The 21,737-nt window shown below is 46.2% G+C and overlaps 1 protein-coding gene, 1 long non-coding RNA gene and 1 other non-coding gene across 11 annotated transcripts in view; 1 reads left to right on the top strand and 2 right to left on the bottom strand.

The window, feature by feature from the left end:
• Nucleotides 1–21,737, top strand: part of CUX1 (cut like homeobox 1) — a 353,404-nt gene that overhangs the window by 183,700 nt on the left and 147,967 nt on the right. For all 9 annotated transcript variants that reach the window (XM_045875616.3, XM_045875615.3, XM_045875614.3 and 6 more), the window contains exon 4: nt 7,292–7,370. In XM_045875616.3, the coding sequence (XP_045731572.1) occupies nt 7,292–7,370 (79 nt within the window). The remainder of the gene's footprint in view (nt 1–7,291; nt 7,371–21,737) is intronic.
• Nucleotides 782–10,842, bottom strand: LOC135364585 (uncharacterized). Its single transcript, XR_010412005.1, has 3 exons — nt 10,707–10,842; nt 1,386–1,531; nt 782–1,079 (listed from the first exon to the last, which is right to left on the bottom strand). It is a non-coding gene; the product is annotated as an uncharacterized LOC135364585 (long non-coding RNA).
• On the bottom strand, nt 20,738–20,839 carry LOC123845105 (U6 spliceosomal RNA). The gene has a single exon (XR_006790949.1). It is a non-coding gene; the product is annotated as a U6 spliceosomal RNA (small nuclear RNA).

Here is a 21,737-nt window from a genome sequence, read left to right as displayed (position 1 = left end):
CCACTTTTTAGACTGGACTAAATAGAAGCTAGTAAAAGCCTCCTTGAAGCTCTTAATTATAGGAAACTGCCATCTCCGCTCCGATTCTGCAAAATAACCAATGCTGCAGAATCCTGCCGTGAGTTCCAAGGAGTCCCTGAGTCCATGCAGCCTTCTCTGCCCGGAACCTTCCCGCACTCACTCACAGATAGTTCCCAGGCAGCCTCCTGTATTAGTTAGGACCCAGATGCTGGGGTAAAGAGTGGAAGGTGCCACTGCCCTTGGCCTGCGATAGACCACAGGGTGGTGGAGAGAGGAAGCTCACGCACGTGAGTCATCATCACTTGGTGGGGGAAGTGGGCAGAGAGAGATTTACAGTGAGCTTAGGTGGCAGAAGGACCGAGTGACCAGTGGTGCCTAGGGAAATCAGGAGGACACCACACAGGAGGCGTCACCTAGACTGACTCATGAAGGAGGGCTGGATTCCCCCATGCCCAGAGTGAAGAGCATTCCAGGCAGAGGAACTAGTGTATAAAGACCTGGAGGCATGAAGGGGTGTGGTGTGTTGGGAGGACTGTGGCTTGGTGTGGGCAAGCGTGGTCAGTGGTGGGATTTGGTGGGAGGTGAAGTTAGTGTAAATCAAGGGCCATGTGGGGAAAGGTTCTGGGACCTCAGCCCGAGGAGTGTGGATGGTAGTCTGGGAGTGAGGAGAAGCCATTAGGGTAAAGCGGCTCCATGTTTTTTCTGGGTGCTGGGAAAGTGACCCAGGGCCCCCATGGAGGACACATCACACTCCGTGGCAAGGAGAAACTATAGTTACGGAGATCTGCCGGGTACCGGCCTGCAGTGTCTGCACTGGAAGTAATGGGAGGATGTCAATTAAGGCTAAAGCATCAAAGGAAGGAGAGATTATAATTCTGAAATCGATTTCTGAGGCCAAACGATTAGGACTTCTTGATTGATTGGTGGTCAAGGCTGGTGGTCAAGGAGGATTTATACATCTGTAAATATCACACTGTTCTGTCCTTTTTTCTGTCGTACACAAAGCATCATCCAGTTCAAGTTCACGCTTGTAGTCGTTCTCCCCACATTTCCTTCCTCTGCAGAAAACAGGAGAGTCCTATTGAAAACTCAAGTCACAGCCTCCAAAGCCTCAAACCCATTAATGTTCCGAGTTACAGGTGGGTGAGGGACTTTCCCAGGGAATGTCACCCTATGACAGGAGCATGCCCCTCAAAAGTTGCGGCCTCCCCCCCCCCCCCCCCCCCCCACCGTGAGTGCTGATTATGGGACTGGTGGAAGCAGTTAATTCTGTTAAAAGTAGCGTGGCAGTTTGTACAAAAACTGACGCCTTGAGTGTGTAAATTCTCTTCTAACTGACCCTCTAGAAATGACACGTAATTTACATGATATTTGTGTGATGTTTCATCTTCTAAGTATGTCAGGAGTCAGTAATTATCACCAACACCAAAATCACTCCACACTGTTAGATTTTCGGTCTCGTTCAATTCTCCAGGGCTCATAAGGCAGACATTCTGGTCACTCCCTCCTCCTAGGCATAGAAAATAAAATTCAAAGAGGCAAAGGGTACGTAGCTGGCTTAATATTTCCAAATGCTTGATGGAGCCCTGTCGTAAATCCAGTCTTCTGGTTTCAAGTCCTGTGCCCTTTCTACTTTATCATTCCATTTTCCCTTCGGCCTGCACAATATTGGTTGTCAATTCCTTATTTTTACTTTGTTCTATCTTAGCGATATAACCACCCTAGGACTTGTAACAGACAGCTTTACTAGATCGTGCAGCTGTAACAAGCAACCCCAAATCTCAGTGGCCCGTGCAACAAAAGATTACTTCTCGCCCGTATGACATCTTTATTGGCTGTGGGCTGAGCGTGACGGCCCTGGGACCGTGTGTGGTCTTCTTTGCGAGATCCCAGTAGAATTGGTGGCTCCTAACGGGTCACGCTGGCCTCACAGTGGAAGAAAGGAGCGCAGTGGCCGAACCATGTGATCGCTTTAAATCTTAAGCTCCGGCGTGGCGCGTGGCACTGTCGCTTACGTTGCTTTGGCCAAAGCAGCTCTCGTGGTCACACATGACGTCAGTGGGGCGGGAAAGCCCCGCACGGAAGGTGCTGTTCCCCCACCAGTCTTGGGCAGTGGCAGCGGCGTGCAGGTGGCCAGTGATCTGCAGCGACACCTCGAGATTCCACAGGACTCCCAGAACCCCACAGCGCGGTTCTGCCAGTGTCCACAGGGTCAGGCAGCTGCTCAACCCCCTCACCATCTCAGGGGTCTCACTGGGGACTTCCATGAACTTGTCTCCAAACCCGGCCTCTGAGTGTGCATGCTACTGTAAGCAACTATTGATTATTGCAAATTTATGAAATGGGGTTTGTTTGGTTTTGTTTTTTGGGGTTTTTTGCTTACAAAGATTTTATTTTTAAGCAATCTCTACACCTAATATGGGGCTCGAACTTAACAACCCCGAGATCAAGAATCGCACACTCCACCGACTGAGCCAGCCAGGCGCCCCCTGATTGTTTCAGATTTAGAATAAAAACTTCTTTCTCTATCGGTTTTAATTCTTAGTACAGAAAAGGCAGACTCAGCATGGTAACAGTGATGTTGCTGGGAGAGTAACCGTTGGGTCCGGGAGACTCGCAGAGCGGCCGCCCGGCTGCCAGCTGGTGGGGACACCCAGCTCGCTGCAGGGGGGGCGCGTGCAGTGGGAAAAGGTGCTTCCAGTGCACTGGCTCCAGCAAGTGGCTGTCATCACGTCAGCACAGGAACCATACTTCCCAAACAAAGAACTCTTTACATATTAAGCATTTTCATAAAGGATTAAAACCAGATCCCTTAACCATGGGCTCACTTCTGCAGGTAAAACTGGATTGATTGAGGCAAATTGTCACGCACACAGTGGAAAGGTATTAACCACCTCCTGTGTGCTATTTGGGAGGAAAGGCAGTTGGGACAGAAAGCGTAGCGTGGGCTTTCAGGGAACCCAGGGTCTCCTGAGGGAGCCTCATCTGCAGTCCTAGAACCTCGGGACAATCCTATGGCGGGATGGGAGTGTCCGACAGGCAGCAGGGAGACGGGTCAGCTGAGCCTCAAGGATCAGAGGAACATTCCAAGGAGGCGCCTTCCAGGCTGCGGGGAAATTGCTCTTGTGTGCAGGGAACAGGGAGTAACCGGGCGTGGCAGAAGGTGAGGCTGATCCCTGGAGCAGAACAGGTTTTCCCCAGGGCCGGGGCCTCCAGAGCTTCCCCAGCTCTGCCCCAGTGTGGCCACCTCTGTCCTTGCCCTCGCTCACGATGGCTTTAAGGGGGTGGCGATGGGAGGCAGACTCCCTACCTCAGGCTATCTTTGCACAGGAAGTAGTCAGAGGGTCTACCCCGGATCCTGCTTCTGACCATCTACGCCTTAAGACCTTACCTCGGACCGCTTCTCAGGGCCCCCGGGCTGAGCCCTGGCTCATGGTTGCAAAGGCAGGCAGCACACACACCTGAGCACATGCTGCGGACTGGTGTGGACAGTGCAGGGTATCGTCACAGAATGCTAAAGGTGGACAGGCACGGCCTGCTTCCAGGGCTCTAACTACATGGACACGCCCAGGAAGCCCTGTTGAAGGTGACGAAGTCACTGTCAGGTAGCCGGCCCTCCCGTGAGCGCCTTACCCCCGTGACCTCCTCTACCCGCCCAGCCATGGGAGGTGGGCGCCGTTACCCCCTTGAACAGATAAGGCTGGCCAGCTGAGCTCCAGGGCCCCCCTTCCTCCCTCCCAGCTCAGAGCCCTCCTCTTTGAGCGTGAGTAGGTGTTCAGCAGCAGGGATTCGAGCAAAGGGTGGTCAAGGAAGCAGGTGCACGAGATAGCCAAGGGAAGCCCACCATAGGAAGCACGGAGCCGGGACAGGGAGAGCTCAGACTCCAAGGCCTGGTCTCGGCTGAGGGTGCTGACCATAGGGGCGTGAAAAGAGTGCATGAGAATAGAAAGTCTCAGAATCCCCAGAATCCACAAATCCTTCTAGGTTTGGAAGTCTCACAAGGGGGCTGGGCCGGGGACCTCAATGAGTAGAAACTCAACCACACGTGGAGTACTCATCGCCTCTCTTAAGAAACCTCGTCGTCCAATCGCTTCATGAATTAATGAAGCTCATTGGCCTGACCTTATTCTCTCAGGACTGGCTTTGAATTCTCCTGCATTTCTGGCAAGGGGGTGGGCAGGAAGGTGGCCCAGAATCGTGGTCCCTGTGTTAGCCTGTCAGAGCTGCCGTAACCAAGTACCATACACTGAGCCGCGTAAACAACATGCATTTATTTCACGGTTCTGGGGACTAGAAGGCCAAGATCAAGGTGTGGGCAGTATCCGTTCCTTCTGAGGCTGTGAGGCCGTGAGGGAGAATCTGTCCAAGGCCTTTCTCCTGGCTTCCAGTGGTTTGTTAGTGTTTCAGAGTTTGTAGATGTACCACCCCAGTCTCTGCCTTCGTGTTCACACGGGCTCCTCCCTGGGGGTTTGACTGTGTCTGTGTCCAGAGTTTCCCTTTTTATAAGGACAGAGTCATATTGGATCAGGACCCACTCTAATAACCTCATCTTAACTTGCTCACCTGCAAAGGCCTTATTTGCAAATAAGGTCACATTGATAGGTGTTGGGTACCGGGATTTCAACCTCTTTTGAGGGGACACAGTTCCACCCATAACAGTCCCCAAGAGTGCTGTGTAAATTACCAACCCCCATGTCCCCCTCCCCATCAACAACCCCCGCGGGAGAGACAGGTTCCTTCCAGATCCCATCCTTTGTCCACCACGGAGGCAGCTACGCTTTGTACACTTGGTCGGGAATACCTGGAAAGCCAGGGACCCTCCCGACGCGGGTTGTGAACTGAGTAGAGAAGCTTCTGTCGGTGTCAAGAGCAAGGAGCAGCCAAGGCATCTACCCTGTTTCTTGGGCAGAAGCTCCGTTCCCCATGAGCACGTTGCTCTCCAGAGGGAACAGAAAGACCCAGAGCATAGGGAGTGTGCTAGACATCTGAAGGTAACTCCAAATCCACTCTTACTCAAAACATCTACATATGGGGTGTTTAGATGCAGATGAAATAATACCATTAAGACGTTTTCCAAATTTTGCAATAGATACTGGAGAAGATTTACCCATTATGATAGCACAATCCAAAATTTGACATGTGGTTTAATTTCAGATACACACATTTCTAACAGCTTTATTGTGATATAATTCACATACCATATAATTCACCCATTTAAAGTCTGTAGCCCATTGATTTTCAGTATAGTCACAAAGTTGTGTGACCATTAACACAATCAACCGTAGAACGTCTTGTCACCCCAAAAAGCAACCCTGCACCCCTAAGCTATCCTCCTCCAAACCCCCATCCTCTCCAGCCCCAGACAACCACTACCCTACTTCCTGTCTCTGAAGTTTGCCTATGTGACTACATTTCATTCAACTCTATATTTTTTTTAATTAGGAAAAAAAAATTGAAGGGAATTAGAAACCAGACAGAGGATGACTTCTACTGGAGAGTGGCAGAATTAGAATTTTTGTTTTCCTCTCTCTCTCTCTCTTTTTTTTTAATTTCTCTAATTCTACAATGAGCCTGAGTCGCTAATACTCGGGGCGGGGGGCGGGGGGACCACCCTATTGTAAAAATAGAGAACTGTCTTGTCATTTTTAAGTCATCCTTGGGGATTATTCCAAACACTTCCTCAGCACCTAAAAAAAAAAATCAGTCTTATTTTATGGGAAGAAAATATATCCGAGTTCCAAACAACTGACTTCAAATGGGAATTTGGGAGCACAACTGGCTAGAAACTGGAAATGCTGGTTAGCTCTGCACTGGATTTCCTGAGACCTGTCCCCCGCCAGCCCTTGGGTCCCATTCCGCAGCGTCTTCCTATCCTTCATCAGGTGGCCTCTTTCGGCCCTGAACAAATTGTTGGTTGGCTCCTGCGAGGGACCCTATAATTAAGCCACATCCTTTTGCCTCTTTAATAACACTGGAGACAGAGAGTATAATTCTGTGAGGGGACAGAAGGAATATGTAATTTAGTGTCCTTTTCCTGAGCCAATATGAGCTTGGTGCATGTAGCATCTTGCATGCTTCAGGTGTAAAAAGTGATCTGATGTCTCAACAAGTGTGTTATGTGAGCAAAATACGTACCGAGTTCATCCAGCAATCAGGGGGTCTTTGGATGTGTGTCCGGCACACTTGGGAGTTTCACGTGTCCCCTTTTGTTGATGAAGAGACTTTACACTAGCCCGGCTGGGTGAGTCCACGAGACACACCGATCCTGGCCACCGTCACCAGCCTGGTGCCTAAGCTAGAAAACCTGGGTGCCATCCTCGATTTGCCTCATTCTTCTGTGCCTCCTATCAACTCGGTTTGACCCCCTTCTCCCCAGTTGGCCTCTTTTCCTCCATCTCTACTGCCCTACACCATTGCTCACTGTGTGGGGGCAAAAACTCCTGAATGTCACCTCCTGTGACCTGAGCCCTGCTCACCTGCCTGGTCTCATCAGCCAAGCATCCCCGTTCCCAGCCCAGCAGACCCCCATGTTCCCTGGTGTGTTGTGACAGCCCCATCCGTGGGTTCTTAATCTGGATCCCGTGGACAGAACACAAGAGGACCTGTGAGTGTCCTTAAGTAGAGCACATCACCGTGCATGCATGTGTTTTTAGGAGGAGGGTCCTTGGCTTTCATCACATTCTTCACCAGGATCTGTGAACCCCCAGATTGAAGAGCGTTGCTCCAGGTGTTTGAACATGCTCCTCCCCTTTCAGGCAATGCCTCTCCTTCCCACCTGGTGAACTACTCTTGCAGTCTCTGCTCAAATGTCACCCACTTGCCTGCTTGGTGGCCCTTCCTCGGTGTCCCCGTGGCTCTGTCTTTCCCAACTGGGATTTAATCCCTTGTTTGCATACCTGTTTCCCCTACTGGACCATGGCTCCTGGGGCTAGGAGCTCTCGCTCTGCCCCCCGCCTCTTACACACTGTCTGGCACACGGCCAACTCTTAGTAAATGCTTGCACAGGAAGGACAGGGACTGTTCTCTCAGCTGGGCCGTGGGACCGAGTGTTGCAAGTGGCTGCACGGCACTGCTCCTGCCTCGTTACCCTCCCCAGCAGGGCCCACGTGGACTGGTGCCCTTTTGTGTGTTTTCAGCCATTTACCCCGAGAGGAAGGAACCAGGCTTCTGTTTGCCATGGGAACTCACTAGATGTGTGATGATTTCTCAATTACCTCTTGACAAATTTTGAGCTCTTTGTTTTTCTTTTCCTTCTTGTATTGCTTTTCAGATTGATGCACTGAGTAAAAGAAGCAAAGAAGCTGAGGCAGCCTTCTTGAATGTCTACAAAAGATTGATCGATGTTCCAGGTAAGCCCATGCACTTACAGAGGCCACCAGTCGGTGTTGTGTGGTGGTGCGTTGGTGGGTCTCGGGCTTATTCTTCTCAGCTTCCCTAAGGGAATTATACCAGCAGCTCCCCAGGAAACTGGGAATTCTGGGAATATGGATTCTCCAAAACCCAGACTTCGGGTGGGTATGCAAATCAGATGTATATTTGCTGAAGTTAATCATATAACTTCCACTTGATGCCTTTGTAAATGCAAAAACCCAAATCTGTGGGGCTGCCTTTAGCTTCGGTATAAAGAGGGAAGAAATAGAACCCATGTGTGTGCCATGCAGACACGGTGAATGTTCTTCCGGGCCATTGGAATTGCTCACTTGCTCTTAGTAATGCTCTGAACATTACTGGTATTACTAGAGCGGCTTTTAACAAAGCAGAGCAGAAACAGATCTCCTTGTTGTCTGTACGTGTGTTCCAGTTCAGGTTCACTAGGCTCTGCTGTCCCCTCTGGGAGTGGGAGTTAATGGAGGCCAAACCAAGCGAGGGGTGTTGGAAAAGCACTCCGGACACTTTGGACATAGAGGAGGGAGATACAGATTCTCCTGCCAGGGCCTATTGTGAGGTCTTGGTCACATCCTTTTCTTCTCTGGACCTCAGCTTTCTCATCTGGGAAATGGAATAAGGGGAACAGCCTAGTGATGAGAATGGTTTTCTTTCTTCTAACTTTTCGCTGTCTTGGGAGCATATCCAGCCCGTAGTTCCAAATTCTGGCCATCTGATTTACTGTAAGAGTTTGTATCCACCTAGGGGCTCCCCAAACACCCTGGGCAAGGCTCATGAGGAGGATTCTTCACAGAAACTGGATCATTTGATGCCTGACGTGCACTGTTTCTCAGGAATCGGCAGCTTGGTGGGCCTGCTTGCATTTTCTTTTGCCAGTTTTGTGTGGGTGACTTAGTTGAAAGGGGGCAGGCTTGTTTTGTCTTTGCCAAAGACCCAGAGAGTCTTTTGGCTGCTGTTTTCTAAATAACCTACACTCTCAAGTCCATTTGTATCTGGGTCTTCCCTTAGTGAAGTTTCTCGGCCGGGCAGTCACTTTAACAAGTTACTGGCTTTCTCCTTCTGCAGTTATACTCCATCTTAATTTCCCATAGAAAAAGAAGAGATGGTTTTTGAATCAACACTCCTCTTTGCCTGAGCAGGCTTCATTCATAGACCTATAATTTTTATAGAATTTTGATCATAACATGGGTAGGTATTTATATTCTGCTTTTGTCGTTTAATGTTACACCATCGGCATTTTTCCCATATTGGTGATATTCCTCATAGTTCTCGTTTTTGGCTGGAGAATTCGAGCTTGCCGTTTCAATTGAAGGCGGTAGGAGCAAATGACGTTTGATATTTTCTGTTAGAGTAGAAGTCAATCAGAGTACATCTGCATGCCCCGTAGATCGCTTTTGCTTACCTCCTAGGTCTTTCTTTCTTACAAACGCTGTGGCCTGACAAATCTAAGTTCCTTGAAAAGCAGAAATGGACCTTGGAGGAATCTGCCTGGGTTTTGAAGTCTGCTTATTGCTCAGATGAAGTAATCCTGCGGCCGAGCCTTCCAGGAAGGGCCTGGTCAACAGCATTGCATTTACTGACAGTCAGGCGGTTAGGAGGTGTCAGGATGCCTTAGCTGCTGTGTGCTTCAGGCCACAATCCAGCTGAACCCAGAAACATTGGCGGGGGGGGGCTGTTAAGTTCTAGTCGTAAGAAACAGCAACTTAAACTACGCCAGAAAAGTCAAGGCAGCTCTCGGGAATAGTGGGATGGACGTTTCGGCTCTGTGTCCTATGGCCCAGCTCCAGGAACCCAGGAAGAGCCGACCAGCTGGCTCCAGGAAGAGGTGGAGACAAAGCCCCACCAACTAAGGAGGCTGGCCCAGAAATCTGACAGAACCAACCTCCACCGTCCCCTATCCGTACATTTTTTTTTAATAAAGATTTAAAGAAAGAGAGAGAGTGCATTAGCAGGGGGAGGAGCAAAGAGGGAGAAAGAATGTCAGGCAGACTCCACGTTGAGCGTGGAGCCTGACGGGGGGCTTGATCTCATGACCCTGAGACCATGACCTAAGCTGAAACCAAGAGTCGCAAGTTCCAGAGACTGAGCTACCCAGGTGCGCCCCCTCTCCCCACCTCTCCACCCCAATCCGGAAATTTTGTGTCTTTCCTTGTTTCTCACCTTGTGGTCCTACTGGGATGAAAGCTCCCTGAGGACAGCTTTGCTTTATCACTCTGTGCCCAGGACTTGGAGCAGGGCCTGGTATACCGCAGCCGTGATACGTTGCATGCCCCGAGGGGTTGCATCATCCCAGAGCCACCCTGGAGTCCTCAGCAGCAGAACTCGCCAAGGGGCACACTAGTGGGTCTTAAAGCTCCATCCCGGCTCAGTTCTGACTCCTCCGATTGTCAGCTTGCATATCCACTAGCTCCTGGGCATACCCACTGGGATGACTGATGGGCACCCCAAAACCACCCAGCGTGTCCGGAGCAGACCGGCTCCTTCTTGCATTGCCTCTCTCAGCGAGCAGCACCACCTTCAACCCAGCTGCTCACACCACAGCGCGGGGTCACCACGTCCTGGCCATTCTGCCTCCAGAATGTTCTCGATTCCATCCGCTTCTCTCCATCCCTGCTTCTGCTCTCCACTTCGTAATTCAGGCCACTCCCCTCATGTCTACAGTATCTGGAATCGAGTCTCCATGCTTGTAGGAATGGGTTATTCTTCACCTGCAGGCAGGCCAGGCCCCCTCTCAGCTGATACCTTACTCCTCCAGATGAACTTGAGACACTGCTGCGTAACCTACCAGGTCTGCTTAGCCCTTGACACACACACACACGCACCCACTCCCAGCACCCTGTGTTTGCCTCTGTTATAACTATTGGTACTCCGCTATTTTCCCTTCTGACCCGGCAGGGAGACGGGCAATGTGGTCTTGTCCCTCCTCATTTTCCTAGTGTCTCCCCCAATGCCTGCCCCATAGCAGAAACTCCATAAATACTGGTTGAATGAATAAATTAAAGGCTCACGTTATTTCTTCAGCATGCTTTCTGAGGTTGTGCAGTATTTCATTGTCCATATTGGACCATGCTCCCGAGATTGACTGACGCTGGCACCAGGGAGAGCACTCTGGAGGGAGAAGAAACTGTGGAGCCCTGGCTCCTTCCTCTTGTTCACCTTCCAAATCCCAAATCCCAAATAATGGTATTTCTCTGCGCCAAGGCGCCTTCGTATTAAAGACACTGAATAAACATGTAGATATATAATCGTCCTGATGAGTCACCCCAAACAGATAAAATAGTTAAGACCCCCATATTTACCTTCTTCCTCCTTTGCCACCAGATTGTTCTTCACTCCGTGGTCCATTTTGAGAGTATTTTAAGATGCTTTTTATCGGAAATACCCTGCTTGCTTCGGCCAAAGCACGCTCTCTTTCCGCACTGTTGCAACCCCTCCCTCCCAGGGGTTAGTTGGTAAGCGCCTCAGAAGCTGGCCCTCCCTGGGGCCCCAGAACCATGCTGAGCCCCAGGGGTGGAGTCGGGAGTGAATCAGCCAGATGGCTTCTTGTTTTCATGGACTTCAGAGGGTGGTGGGAATGTGGGCATTAAAAGTAATCACACACGTAGTAATTCAAGTGTAGGTATGACAAGTATTTGGGAGACAGTGCCCATTGGGAATGAGAGTGTAGATCGGAAAGGGCTGGGCCGGGTCCCAGGCAGCCGCCCTGGGCAGTGACAAGAGGGGCCAAGTATGATGTCATCTAAACCAAAACACTGTCAAGGGGGCACTGCTAATAGTTATGCCCGAGTAAGGGGCGCACACCCTTGTGGTTCCCTAGCTGCAAAGGCAGGCAGGGGCCTGGTAGGTTATGTGAAGGATTCTGGATTTCATCTAACAGACAAAAACTAGGGATGGCTTCTAAGCAGGGAAATGACACTATCCTATGGGTGTAATAAAAATGTCATCCTGAGGGTGCCTGGGTGGCTCAGTCGGTTAAGCATCTGCCTTCGGCTCAGGTCCTGATCCGAAGGTCCTGGGATCAAGTCCTGCATCGGGCTCCCTGCTCAGCGGGAAGCCTGCTTCTCCCTCTCCCTCTGCCCGCTGCTCCCCCTGCTTATGCTCATTCTCTCTGTCTCTGTCAAATAAATAAATAAAATCTTAAAAAAAAAAAATCATCCTGACTGCAGTTGGGACCACAGATTAGAAAGATGTCCCAAGAGGACATGGGGAGGGAGAGTTGAGGTCACTCAGTTTCGGGCGGCGGGAGTAAAATTAGAGGGAAATGGACGGATTTCAGCTGCATGAAGGAGGTAGGGTAGATGATTGAGGAAGGTGCCCGGGACAGCCCTCGCCAGGACACGGTGAGAGCAGCGTCACTTCCTTCAGGGCTTACTTACATGATTCCCTCTGGTTTATTAATTAAAAGGAAGACCAATAGGGGCGCCTGGGTGTCTCAGTCAGTTAAGCGTCTGACTCTTGATTTTGGTCAAGTCATGATCTTGGGGTCGTGAGATCAGCATCGGACTCCACGCTCAGCGGAGAGTCTGCTTGAGATTCTCTCTCCCTCTGCCCCCCCCCACCCTCTTTCTCTCTAAAATAAATAAATCCATCTTAAAAGCAAGACCAACAGACAGTTTGGAGGATTAACCTGTCTTCCTGATTTCTAGTATCTTGTCTCATCGTTGTTCTAATTGAAAATGGCCTTTGCCTTTATTGTCAATGTCATGGAGGTAGGAGAGCGGTTTTACATTTCGATTCATAAATAAGAGGATTTTACTACGTTAGTCAAGATGGCTTCATCTGTCAGTTTCATCACGGACAGATTTTTTTATCCTAATGTTTATGGTCAACCTATAGGGGTAGCGTCAACTTGGACATATTTAAGTTTTTCTATTTTAATGTACCTCTGGTTGAGATTTATATTTACTACTTGCTGATGATGAGCCCCATGAACAAGAGCATCACAGTCATCTGCCAACAACATGACTTGGTAAGGACACCTGGGCGAGGCCCCTCCAGAGGGGGAGTCCCTCTGCGGCCGGTTCCCCCAGGAGGCCAGCATCCTTCTGCATGGGCATCTGTATTTGTGGGTGAGAGCCACGGTCAGTGAATATCCGTCAACAGCAGTGATCCTGAGTGTGTAAGAAAAGGTTCGAGGTGTACTGTTTAACAGGTCCTATAACACATTCCCTCGGCCAGCACTTTCTGGCGGTGCGTTTTGTGCCAGGCCCTAGAGCACCTAAGGTACAAACGGGATTGAGCCAGCCCTTGCTAGCCCCTGGGTGGTTCCTTTTTGCGTGGTGGGAGACTATACAGCCTTTGAGAAAATATCCCCACAGTTAAACAGGCAGCCTCCGTCCCTAACTGCATTGAAAGGAGAAACAAATGGCCCCGCTCTTAAAGTGTGATCCTCTCCGATAGCTGGAAATATTCTAGAATGACCTCTTAAAAAGGCTCTTGCAGAGCTGGAATGTTACTGTATTCTGAGCAGAATTATGATGGTATGCATAATCTGCCAGGAGTTAACCTTGCGTGGGTGACTTGCTCTTGCTTCTTGATACTTTCCGGATTTTTTTTTTTTTTTTACAATGAGTGTGTATTTATCTGTACAATTGGGGGGGGAGCATAAGTCAGGAAAATAATCATGATCTTCGTTTCTGAATAGCCCTTATTAATGGATTACAGATCAGAATTGAAGCACCCGTCAGTTGAGTATTTGTGAGACACTTACCAATTTGTGTAAGACACAACCGTGTCTTTCTGTCTCAGAAACATCTTGGTCACAGTGTGGTTTTTTTTTTTGAAGTTTAGGAAGGGGAAAAAGAGAGTGGGGGTGGAGCTCCCACCTGTGCACAGGGGGCTACAGAGCCTCTCTGCTTTGGGTACAGATTCATCGGAAGAGCCTCTCTCTGCAAGCTTCCATCGCCGCCTTGCCTCTGTCCGCGGCCCCCCAACAGAGAGATTCATCTTTCACTCCTTGCTAAGATGTGGCTTAGGTCCTACAGATACAAACCCTTCAAACACAAAGGCAGTGCCTGGAAGGGTTTATTTTAAGATTTAAATCTGAGGAAGCACATTACCAGTGATATAAAATATTCATTGACTCATGAAACACTGCTAGAACTCCATGTTTCACGACCGCCCGCCCTCCCTTTATTTCCGTGGAATAACTGGCCTGCAGGTGTATGTAAGTCGAGGTGTTAGTTTGCAGAAGTCTTGAAGGAGAGCCACTCCGTTTTCAGAACCTGCTCGAGAATGCCCCTGCTCCCTTGAAAATGCCCCTGCTCCCCCCCGGGAGGTTGTAATTTGCATTCGGGAAAACCTGCCCTGGTAAATATACCAGCCGCCTAGCATTTGAGGATCCAGAAATAAAGTAGAACGTCATCATTTTTGAGAACTGCTTTTTAATGCTCCTCCATAAGAAGACAATAATCATCTGGGCCTTTGTGCCCGACATGCCTGTTTCCAGTGAGGACACACCATCACTTAAAACTGGAAAATATTGTTACGTCTGTTCTTCCTCCTTCCCTGCCTGTCCCCGACTCAAGGATCCCAATAGCAAGACTCCTGGAAAAAAAAAAAAAAACGAAATCTGAGGATTTAGTTAGAAACAGCCCTTGCTTCTCGTACCAAGGTTGTAAAGGACACACTCCTTGGTGGCATTTTCTTAAGACTGTAGGGATGTGGCCGCTCCAGCCTGATCCTGTGGGGCTACTCCAGTCCGTGTATTCTAGATCTCCTGGTGTTGGCAGCCAGGCTGGTGCCCTGGCCCCTCCAGAGAGAACTCTAACCTCAGGATCCCCTTTGCACATTTTCAGTTTACCTTCATAAAACATTTTCATTCACACGTAAGAATCAGCCACCAACCAGCACCCTGATGAGACAGAAGAGGAACCGGGGCCGAGCTAGGAAGGCTGTGGGTTGCAGATGCCCTCCTGTCTCTCCCCTGGGCCAGAGCTGATCCCGAAGCAGCTTGGGGACTGGAGGCCAAGGGACAGTCACACTCTGCCCAGCACTGGGGTCACTGTAAACCAGACAGGGAGGTAGCTTCTCTACCCTCCTTGCCCAGCTTCAAGCAAATTTGGGGCCCGATGAGCCTCTGTGTTTTGCACACCGAAGGTTTGCTGGCTGAGGAATTAGCTACATTTTAAAGAAAGGCAAACGTGACAAGATGGGCGGCTAAGCTCTGGACGCCACTTTTGGGTGTTGCCTCTCCTCCTCTGGGCTCTCCCTGCCGATCTCCTTCCTGGTCCCTGGACCCAGTGCAGGAACTCACCCACCGGGACTTGGGGATCCTGGGTTCGCTTGCGTGGGGAGGTGTGTCACCTCTTCCCCCCTTTGCCGTAACCGGGGTGGTCCTGGCACACTTGATATCTAGACAGCTTTTCATCAGTTGCTCATCAGCATGCTAATTGCTGTATGACTAATTATGCCCTGAATTCCAGTTGATTTTCTTAATGAGACAGCTGGGTTAATTATGTAATCGTATGATTACATTAGCCTAGAGTGCCCCGGCGCAAAGTAGCGTCTGCCGCGCCGTGATGTCATCACAGCAATGGCACTCACAAGGGGCACATTCACCCTCCGATGGCGGGGGACAGCCCTGCTGCCTGCAGTGCTCTCTGCACAGACGTGGGCTTGCTTTTTGCGAGCTCATTCTCTGCAGTCCTCGGGGTGTCTCCGGAGAGGCAGCTCACCACCAGCCTGTCCACACCCTCCCCAGCACACCTGGGCCCCAGCGAATCAGAAGCCCTGCTTCCAGCCTCTGCCGCGCTCCATGAAGTCCGGTGGCATCCTCCTCCTTCTAGAACGTCCCTCACCGAGACTGTTGGGTTTTATCAGAGCGTGCCTGCGCTTCCTTTATGGTGACCGAGAGAATCCAGAACGAGAGGAAGACCGGAGGATGTCAGTTCGCTTCAAGTCTAAAGAGCACAGACTGGCCCCAGCCTTCTCCTTTTCCCCCTCCGTGTTCTGTTTCATACCTTCTTTCCACCCTGATCTCCGCACACCTCGTACCTCACTGAGAAGTACAGGTGGTCAGAGGAGGGTGACATCTGCCAGCCACAGGCCAGCTCTCTACTCCCCATGACAGCAAAACTCTCAGAGTCACTTATGCCTGTTGACCTCCCCACCCGCCCCGCGCTATACTCCTTCCCCGACACCGCGGCTGCCTCCTCCTTACTGGGCTCTGAATGTCGGCAGATCCCAGACTCTGCTTAGCCTTTTTCTTTTCTGCATCTACATTCTCTCCCTAAGTGCCCTCTGATGTGTGTTATGCTCCCAAAAGCCACCACCAACCCCATCCAGGCCACCATGACCTCTTGCCCCACTGGGGCACCTCCTTATCTCCCCCTTCTCCCATCCGTCCTTTGCATGGCATCTGGATGGGTCTAAGTCAGTGGTCTCCAAACTACTTTTGTTCGTGTACCCCAAATCTTGAATTCATGCCCCCAGCATATGCTTATGTATTTACTTATTTAAAGGATAGCCATGTGTAATTACAGAAATGTATTAAATACATTATAAGTCATATGCTGAAAATGGAATTAAAAGGATGTGATGAAGAATAAAAGCGACTTCAGGGGCACCTGGGTGGCTCAGTCGTTAAGCATCTGCCTTCGGCTCAGGCCATGATCCCAGGGTCCTGGGATCGAGCCCTGCATCAGGCTCCCTGCTCCGCCGGAAGCCTGCTTCTCCCTCTCCCACCCCCCCTGCCTGTGTTCTTGCTCTCGCTGTCTCTCTCTCTCTCTCTGTCAAATAAATAAAATCTTAAAAAAAAAAAAAAAATTAAAAAAAAAGAATAAAAGCAACTTCAAATTTATATTTTATGAGCAGTACAAAAAACTTGCTCTCACGAAAAAATCCTATTTTAAAGTCAACTTGATAGAGGCATGATTTGCATACAATAAAACGTACCCATCTTAAGTACAATTTAATAGTGTAGCCACCCTCACAATCAGGATATGGAACATTTCCATCGCCTCAAAAGTTCCCTGGTGATCCCAGACCCCAGCAACCACTGATTGGTTTTCTATCACTTTCGATTAGATTCACCATTTCTGGCATTTCACATAAATGGAGACTCTAGCATGTTCTCCTATGTGTCTGACCTCCTCCCCTCAGCATGGTGCATGTCGTTCATCTGTATCATGGTCCTTTCCTTTTCAGTGTGAATGGTATTCCACCATGTGGAATATAATAATGTGCTTATCCATCCCCCTGCTGATGGACCTTTGTATTGTTTCCAGCGTGAGGCTGTTGTGATTACCCGCTATAAGCATTCATGAACAGTTATTATGTGGACATACATTTTAAATACCTAGGACTAGGGGCGCCTGGGTGGCTCAGTCGGTTAAGCATCTGCCTTTGGCTCAGGTCATGATCCCGGGGTCTGGGATCGAGCCCCGAGTCGGGCTCCCTGCTCAGAAGGGAGTCTGCTCCCTTTCCCTCAGCCCCTCTCCCTGTTCATGCTCGCTCTGTCTCTCTCTCATAAATAAATAAAATCTTATAAATAAATACATACATACATACCTAGGACTAGAATTGCTGCGATCTAGGGTAGGCATGTGTTTAGCTTGATAAGAAACTGCCAAGCTATTTTTTCAAAGTAGTTGTGGCATTTTATCCCCCAGCAAGAAAGGTGGGAGTTCCGGTTGCTCCATGTCCTCTCCATCAGTTGGTATTGTCAGTCAAATATATGCATTGCAAATGTTGTCTCCCCATACAAGGATAAGTTTTTATTTTAATAAAGCCCAAGTTATTATAATTATTTATGGTTTTTATGTTCTAAGAAATTATTGCCTAGGTGTTTTTTGGGTGAAGTTGTATAATTTTTATCTTTTACCTCTAGGCCTACAATACATTTTGAGTTAATTTTTATGTATGGTTTAAGATAAGGGTCAAGTTTCATTGAAAATTAATGGATGTTATGTGTGTGAGATTTTTCTAGATCTTCTTTATATATATGTATATATATGTGTGTATACGTGTGTGTATATATATATGTGTGTATATATATATATATGTGTGTATATATATATACACACACGTATACACACAACAAGGATCATCTATTTTATTTCATTATTCTGTGTGTCGATCCTTATGTTAATGTCACACTGTCTTGGTTACTATAGCTTAATAGTCAGTCTTAAACAGATAATGTAAGTCCTTTATCTTTGGCCTTCTTTTTTTTTTAAAGATTTTATTTATTTATTTATTAATTTATTTGTCAGAGAGGGAGAGAGCACGCGTGAGTGCACAAGCAAGGGGAGCGGCAGGCAGAGGGAGAAGCAGGCTCCCCGCTGAGCAAGGAGCCTGATGTGGGGCTCTGATCCCAGGACCCTCAGATCATGACCTGAGCTGAAGGCAGATGCCACCTAGGCATCGCTGGTCGTCTTTTTCAGAATTGTTTTTGGCTAGTTGAATTTCAATATAAATTGTAGATTTAACTTGTCACTTTTTACAAATGTGTGTCCCAGAATTTTAATCAAGTTTCCTCTGTAGATAATCTGAGGAAGATTGACAATTTAACACTATAGAATCTTTCAGTTGAAACATGGGGTATTTATTTAAGTCTTTTGTCATTTCCCTCAGCAATATTTTATAGTTTTCAACATGCAAGCCTGGCACATATTTTGTCCAGCATATCCCCAAGTAGGTCATGTTTTTGGATGCCATAGTAAATAGTGTTTTCTTTATAACTTTGTTTTCCATTTGTTGCTTTTATATAGAAATGCAGTTAATTTTTATATAATAATACTGTATTTGTGGCCTTTTAAAACTCACTTATTAGTTCTCAAAAGTTTTTTGGTAGATTCCTTAGGATATTCTATCTTGAATGTTCTTGTGCTCTTGAAGAGATGGTGTACTTTGTAGATGTTGGATGGATTGTTCATAAATACCATTTAGGTCAAATTGTTTGATAGTGTTATTGAAGTTTTCTGTATCCACATTTGTTTTCAATCTGTAATGTCAAATATTTCTTTTTCTTGCTTTTTTTTTTTTTTTTTTGTACGGGCTGGGACCTCAGGTATGACAGTGAATATGAGTAGAGAACGCAGACGTCTTGCATTGGTCCCAACTTTAGGGAAAAGCATTCAGTCTTTCACCATTAAGTACGATGTTAGCTGTGGGGTTTTAATAGACATTCTTTATGAGGTTGAGAAAATGTCCTTCTATTCCTAGTTTGCCAAGAGTTTTTGTCATGAATAGGTACTGGATTCTGTCAGATTTTTTCCTGCATCTGTTGAGATGATCATACAATTTTCACCTTTGTTCTCTTAATATGGTGAAATTATTTGATGGATTGTGTAGTGATAATCCAGCCTTGTATTCCTAGGATAAATCTTAACTTGGGTATGATGTATTGTGCTTTTTAGAATTTGCTGGAATCAGTTTGCTAATATTTTATTAAGAACTTACACATTTAAGTTCATAAGGAATATAGGACAGTGGTTTTTTGCTTGTTTGGGGTTTCTTTCCCCCTTTTAATATCTTTATTGAGTTTTGGTATCAAGATAGTGCTGGTCTTATAAAATGAGTTGAGAAGTGCTGCCTCTCTCTATTTGCTGAAAGATTTGGTGTAAGATATCTATAATATCAATATTGTATTATACCATATCTATTTTGGTGTGAGATAGCTATTATTCTTCTCTAAAACTTCCCTAGTTCACCAGTGAAGCCATCTGGGCTTGAGGTTTTCTTTGGTGCAAAATTTTTCACTATAAATTTAACTTCTTTAACATTTATAAGACTATCAAGATTTTTTATTTCTTCTTGGGTCAGTTTTGGTAATTTTTCAAGGAGTGATCCATTTCATGTAAATTTTTGTTTATTGGCATAATGTTGTTCATAATATTTTGTTATCTTTCCAAATATCTGTAGGATGTGTAGTGATAGTTCCTTTGTCATTCCCAATCTTAGAATTTATGAATTCTCTTTTTTCTCCTTGATCATTCTGGCTAGAGGCTTGTCAGTTTTAATGATTATTTTTTTAAGAACCAGCTTTTTCTTGCCTTTTTCTCTTTTTCCCCTCTGGTTTAAGTTTTATTACTCTCTGTTCTTATTATTTACTAACTTATATTACTTTGGTTTTTATTCACTCTTTTTTTTTTTTTTTCCAAGTTTCTTAAAGTAGGGATGGGGGAGTTATGCATTAATTTAGTCCATTGTGGTTGTAGGAAATGCATCATATGATTTCTGTTCCTTTAAATTTATCAAGACTTGTTTTATGGTCTAGTATATGTTCCATCCTAATGAGTGTCTGTGTGCACTTGAAGAAAATGCATATTCTGTAGTTGTTCACTGAAGTGTTCTATAAATGACAGTCAGGTCAAGTTGGTTGATAGTGTTGTTCAGGTCTTTTGTATCCTTTTTATAGCTAGTTTCCTATTAGTGAGAATAGTTTTGAGATCTTTATTATTGTGGATTTTTTCCCCCTTTCAGTTCCTTCAGTTTTTGATGGATGTTTTTTGAAACTTTTGGGGGGTTATATATGTCTTTAGTATTGTTACAGTTTGTCAGTGATTTGGTTCTTTTTTTTTAAGATTCTGTTTATTTATTTGAGAGTCAGAGACAGCACAAGTGGGAGTAGGGGAAAAGAGAAGGAGAGCAAGAAGCAGACTCCCTGCTGAGTGGGGGTCCCTATGCAGAGCTTGATCCCAGGACCCTGAGATCACGACCTGAGCCACCCAGGCACCTCAATGATTTGGTTCTTTTAAAATTTATACAATGATTTTCTTTATCCTTAATAATATTTCATATCCTAAAGTTTCCTTTGTCTGATTTTAATTTAGGCACTTGAGCTTTCTTTTGATTAATGTTTTCATGTTATATCTTTTTCTATCCTTTTACTATTAACCTATTTTTTGTTATTATATTTAAGTTGCATTTCTTGTAAATAGCTGTGCCTTCCTTTATTATCCAGTCTGACAGTCTTCTTTTTAAGTGGAACGTTAGATCTTTTACATTTAATGTAATTATGGATACGGTTGGGTTTAAGTCTTCCATCTTACTGTTTGTTTTCTACTTGTGCTGCCTGTTTTTGTTTTTTTCCCTGCTTCATTTGATTATTTTTTTATGATCTTATTTTACCTCCCCAATCGTCTTATTAGCTGTAACACTTTGTCTTATTTTTTCAACAATTACTTAGGGTTTACGTCAGCATCTTTAATTTATTACACTATACCTTCAAATAATATTATACTACTTCACATACAACGTAAGAATCTTCCAATACACTTATTTTTTCTCCCTCCAGTCCTTTGTGTATCATTATTTGTTTTATTCCTAGATATGCTATAACCCTACAATACATTGTTACTATTTTTGCTTTTTTCTTTCACCTTAGAAAAATACGGACTGCTTCGCAAATTTGCATGTCATCCTTGTGCATGGCCATGCTATCCCTGTACTGGTCCAGTTTTAGTATATGTGCTGCTGAAGCAAGCACTATTTTTGCTTTTAAATAGTCCATGATCTTTTAAGGAAATTAAAATGAGAAAAATAGTATTTTATTTTTACCCATATATTTACCATTTCCAGTGTTGTTTATTCTTTCATGCACATCCAGGTTTCTATCTGGCACATTTTCCTTCAGTCTATAACATTTTCTTTAACATCTCTTACGGTGTAGGTATGCTGACTGAATTCTGCCAGCTTCCATTCATCTGAAGGAAAAAAAAAAACAACTCAACCTCATTTTTTGAAAGATATTTTTGTTGGGTATAAAACTGCATGTTGGCAATTTTGGGTTTTGTTTTTTCTCTCTCTCAGGACTGGCCTGCTTTGTTTCTGACAGGAGGTCTCTAGTTAGTCTTATTTTTCTTCCCCTGTACAGAATGAGCCTTCTTTTCTCTGGCTTTTAAGATTGCCTTTGTATTCTTCTTTTCAGCAATTTGATGGGGCTTATTGGTGTTCCGTGTTTATCCTGTTTGTAGTTTGTTGAGTTTCTTAGAGTTTTAGGTTTGTAGCCTTTACCAAATTTGGAATATTTCACCACTGTTTCTTCACATATACCCCTTGCCCCTCTCCAGGACAGGTATGTTAGATCGCCTCGTACCATTCCACAGGTTGCTGAGGTTTTAGTAACTTTTTCTGTTCAGACAGTTTCTATGATTGTGTCTTTGAATTCACTGATCTTTTTTCTTTTGCAGTGTCTAATCTGGTGTTAAGTCAGTCTAGGGAATTTTTTTTTTTTTTTCATTTCAGACATTGTATTTCAAGCTCTAGAATTCCATTTGATTCTTCTTTGTATCTTCCATTTCTCTCCTTGTTGTGTTCATATTTTTCTTTAAATCCTCAAGCAGGCTTATAATAGCTGTTTTTGTCTTTGTCAACTAATCCCATTA

The sequence above is a fragment of the Mirounga angustirostris genome, unplaced genomic scaffold, assembly GCF_029215605.1.
Source record: "Mirounga angustirostris isolate CCGP_5_RB_7025 unplaced genomic scaffold, mMirAng1.0.hap1 SCAF_5, whole genome shotgun sequence".
Lineage (NCBI taxonomy): Eukaryota > Metazoa > Chordata > Mammalia > Carnivora > Phocidae > Mirounga > Mirounga angustirostris.
Note: the sequence above shows the minus strand (reverse complement) of the source record. Positions and strands in the feature narration are given on the sequence as shown.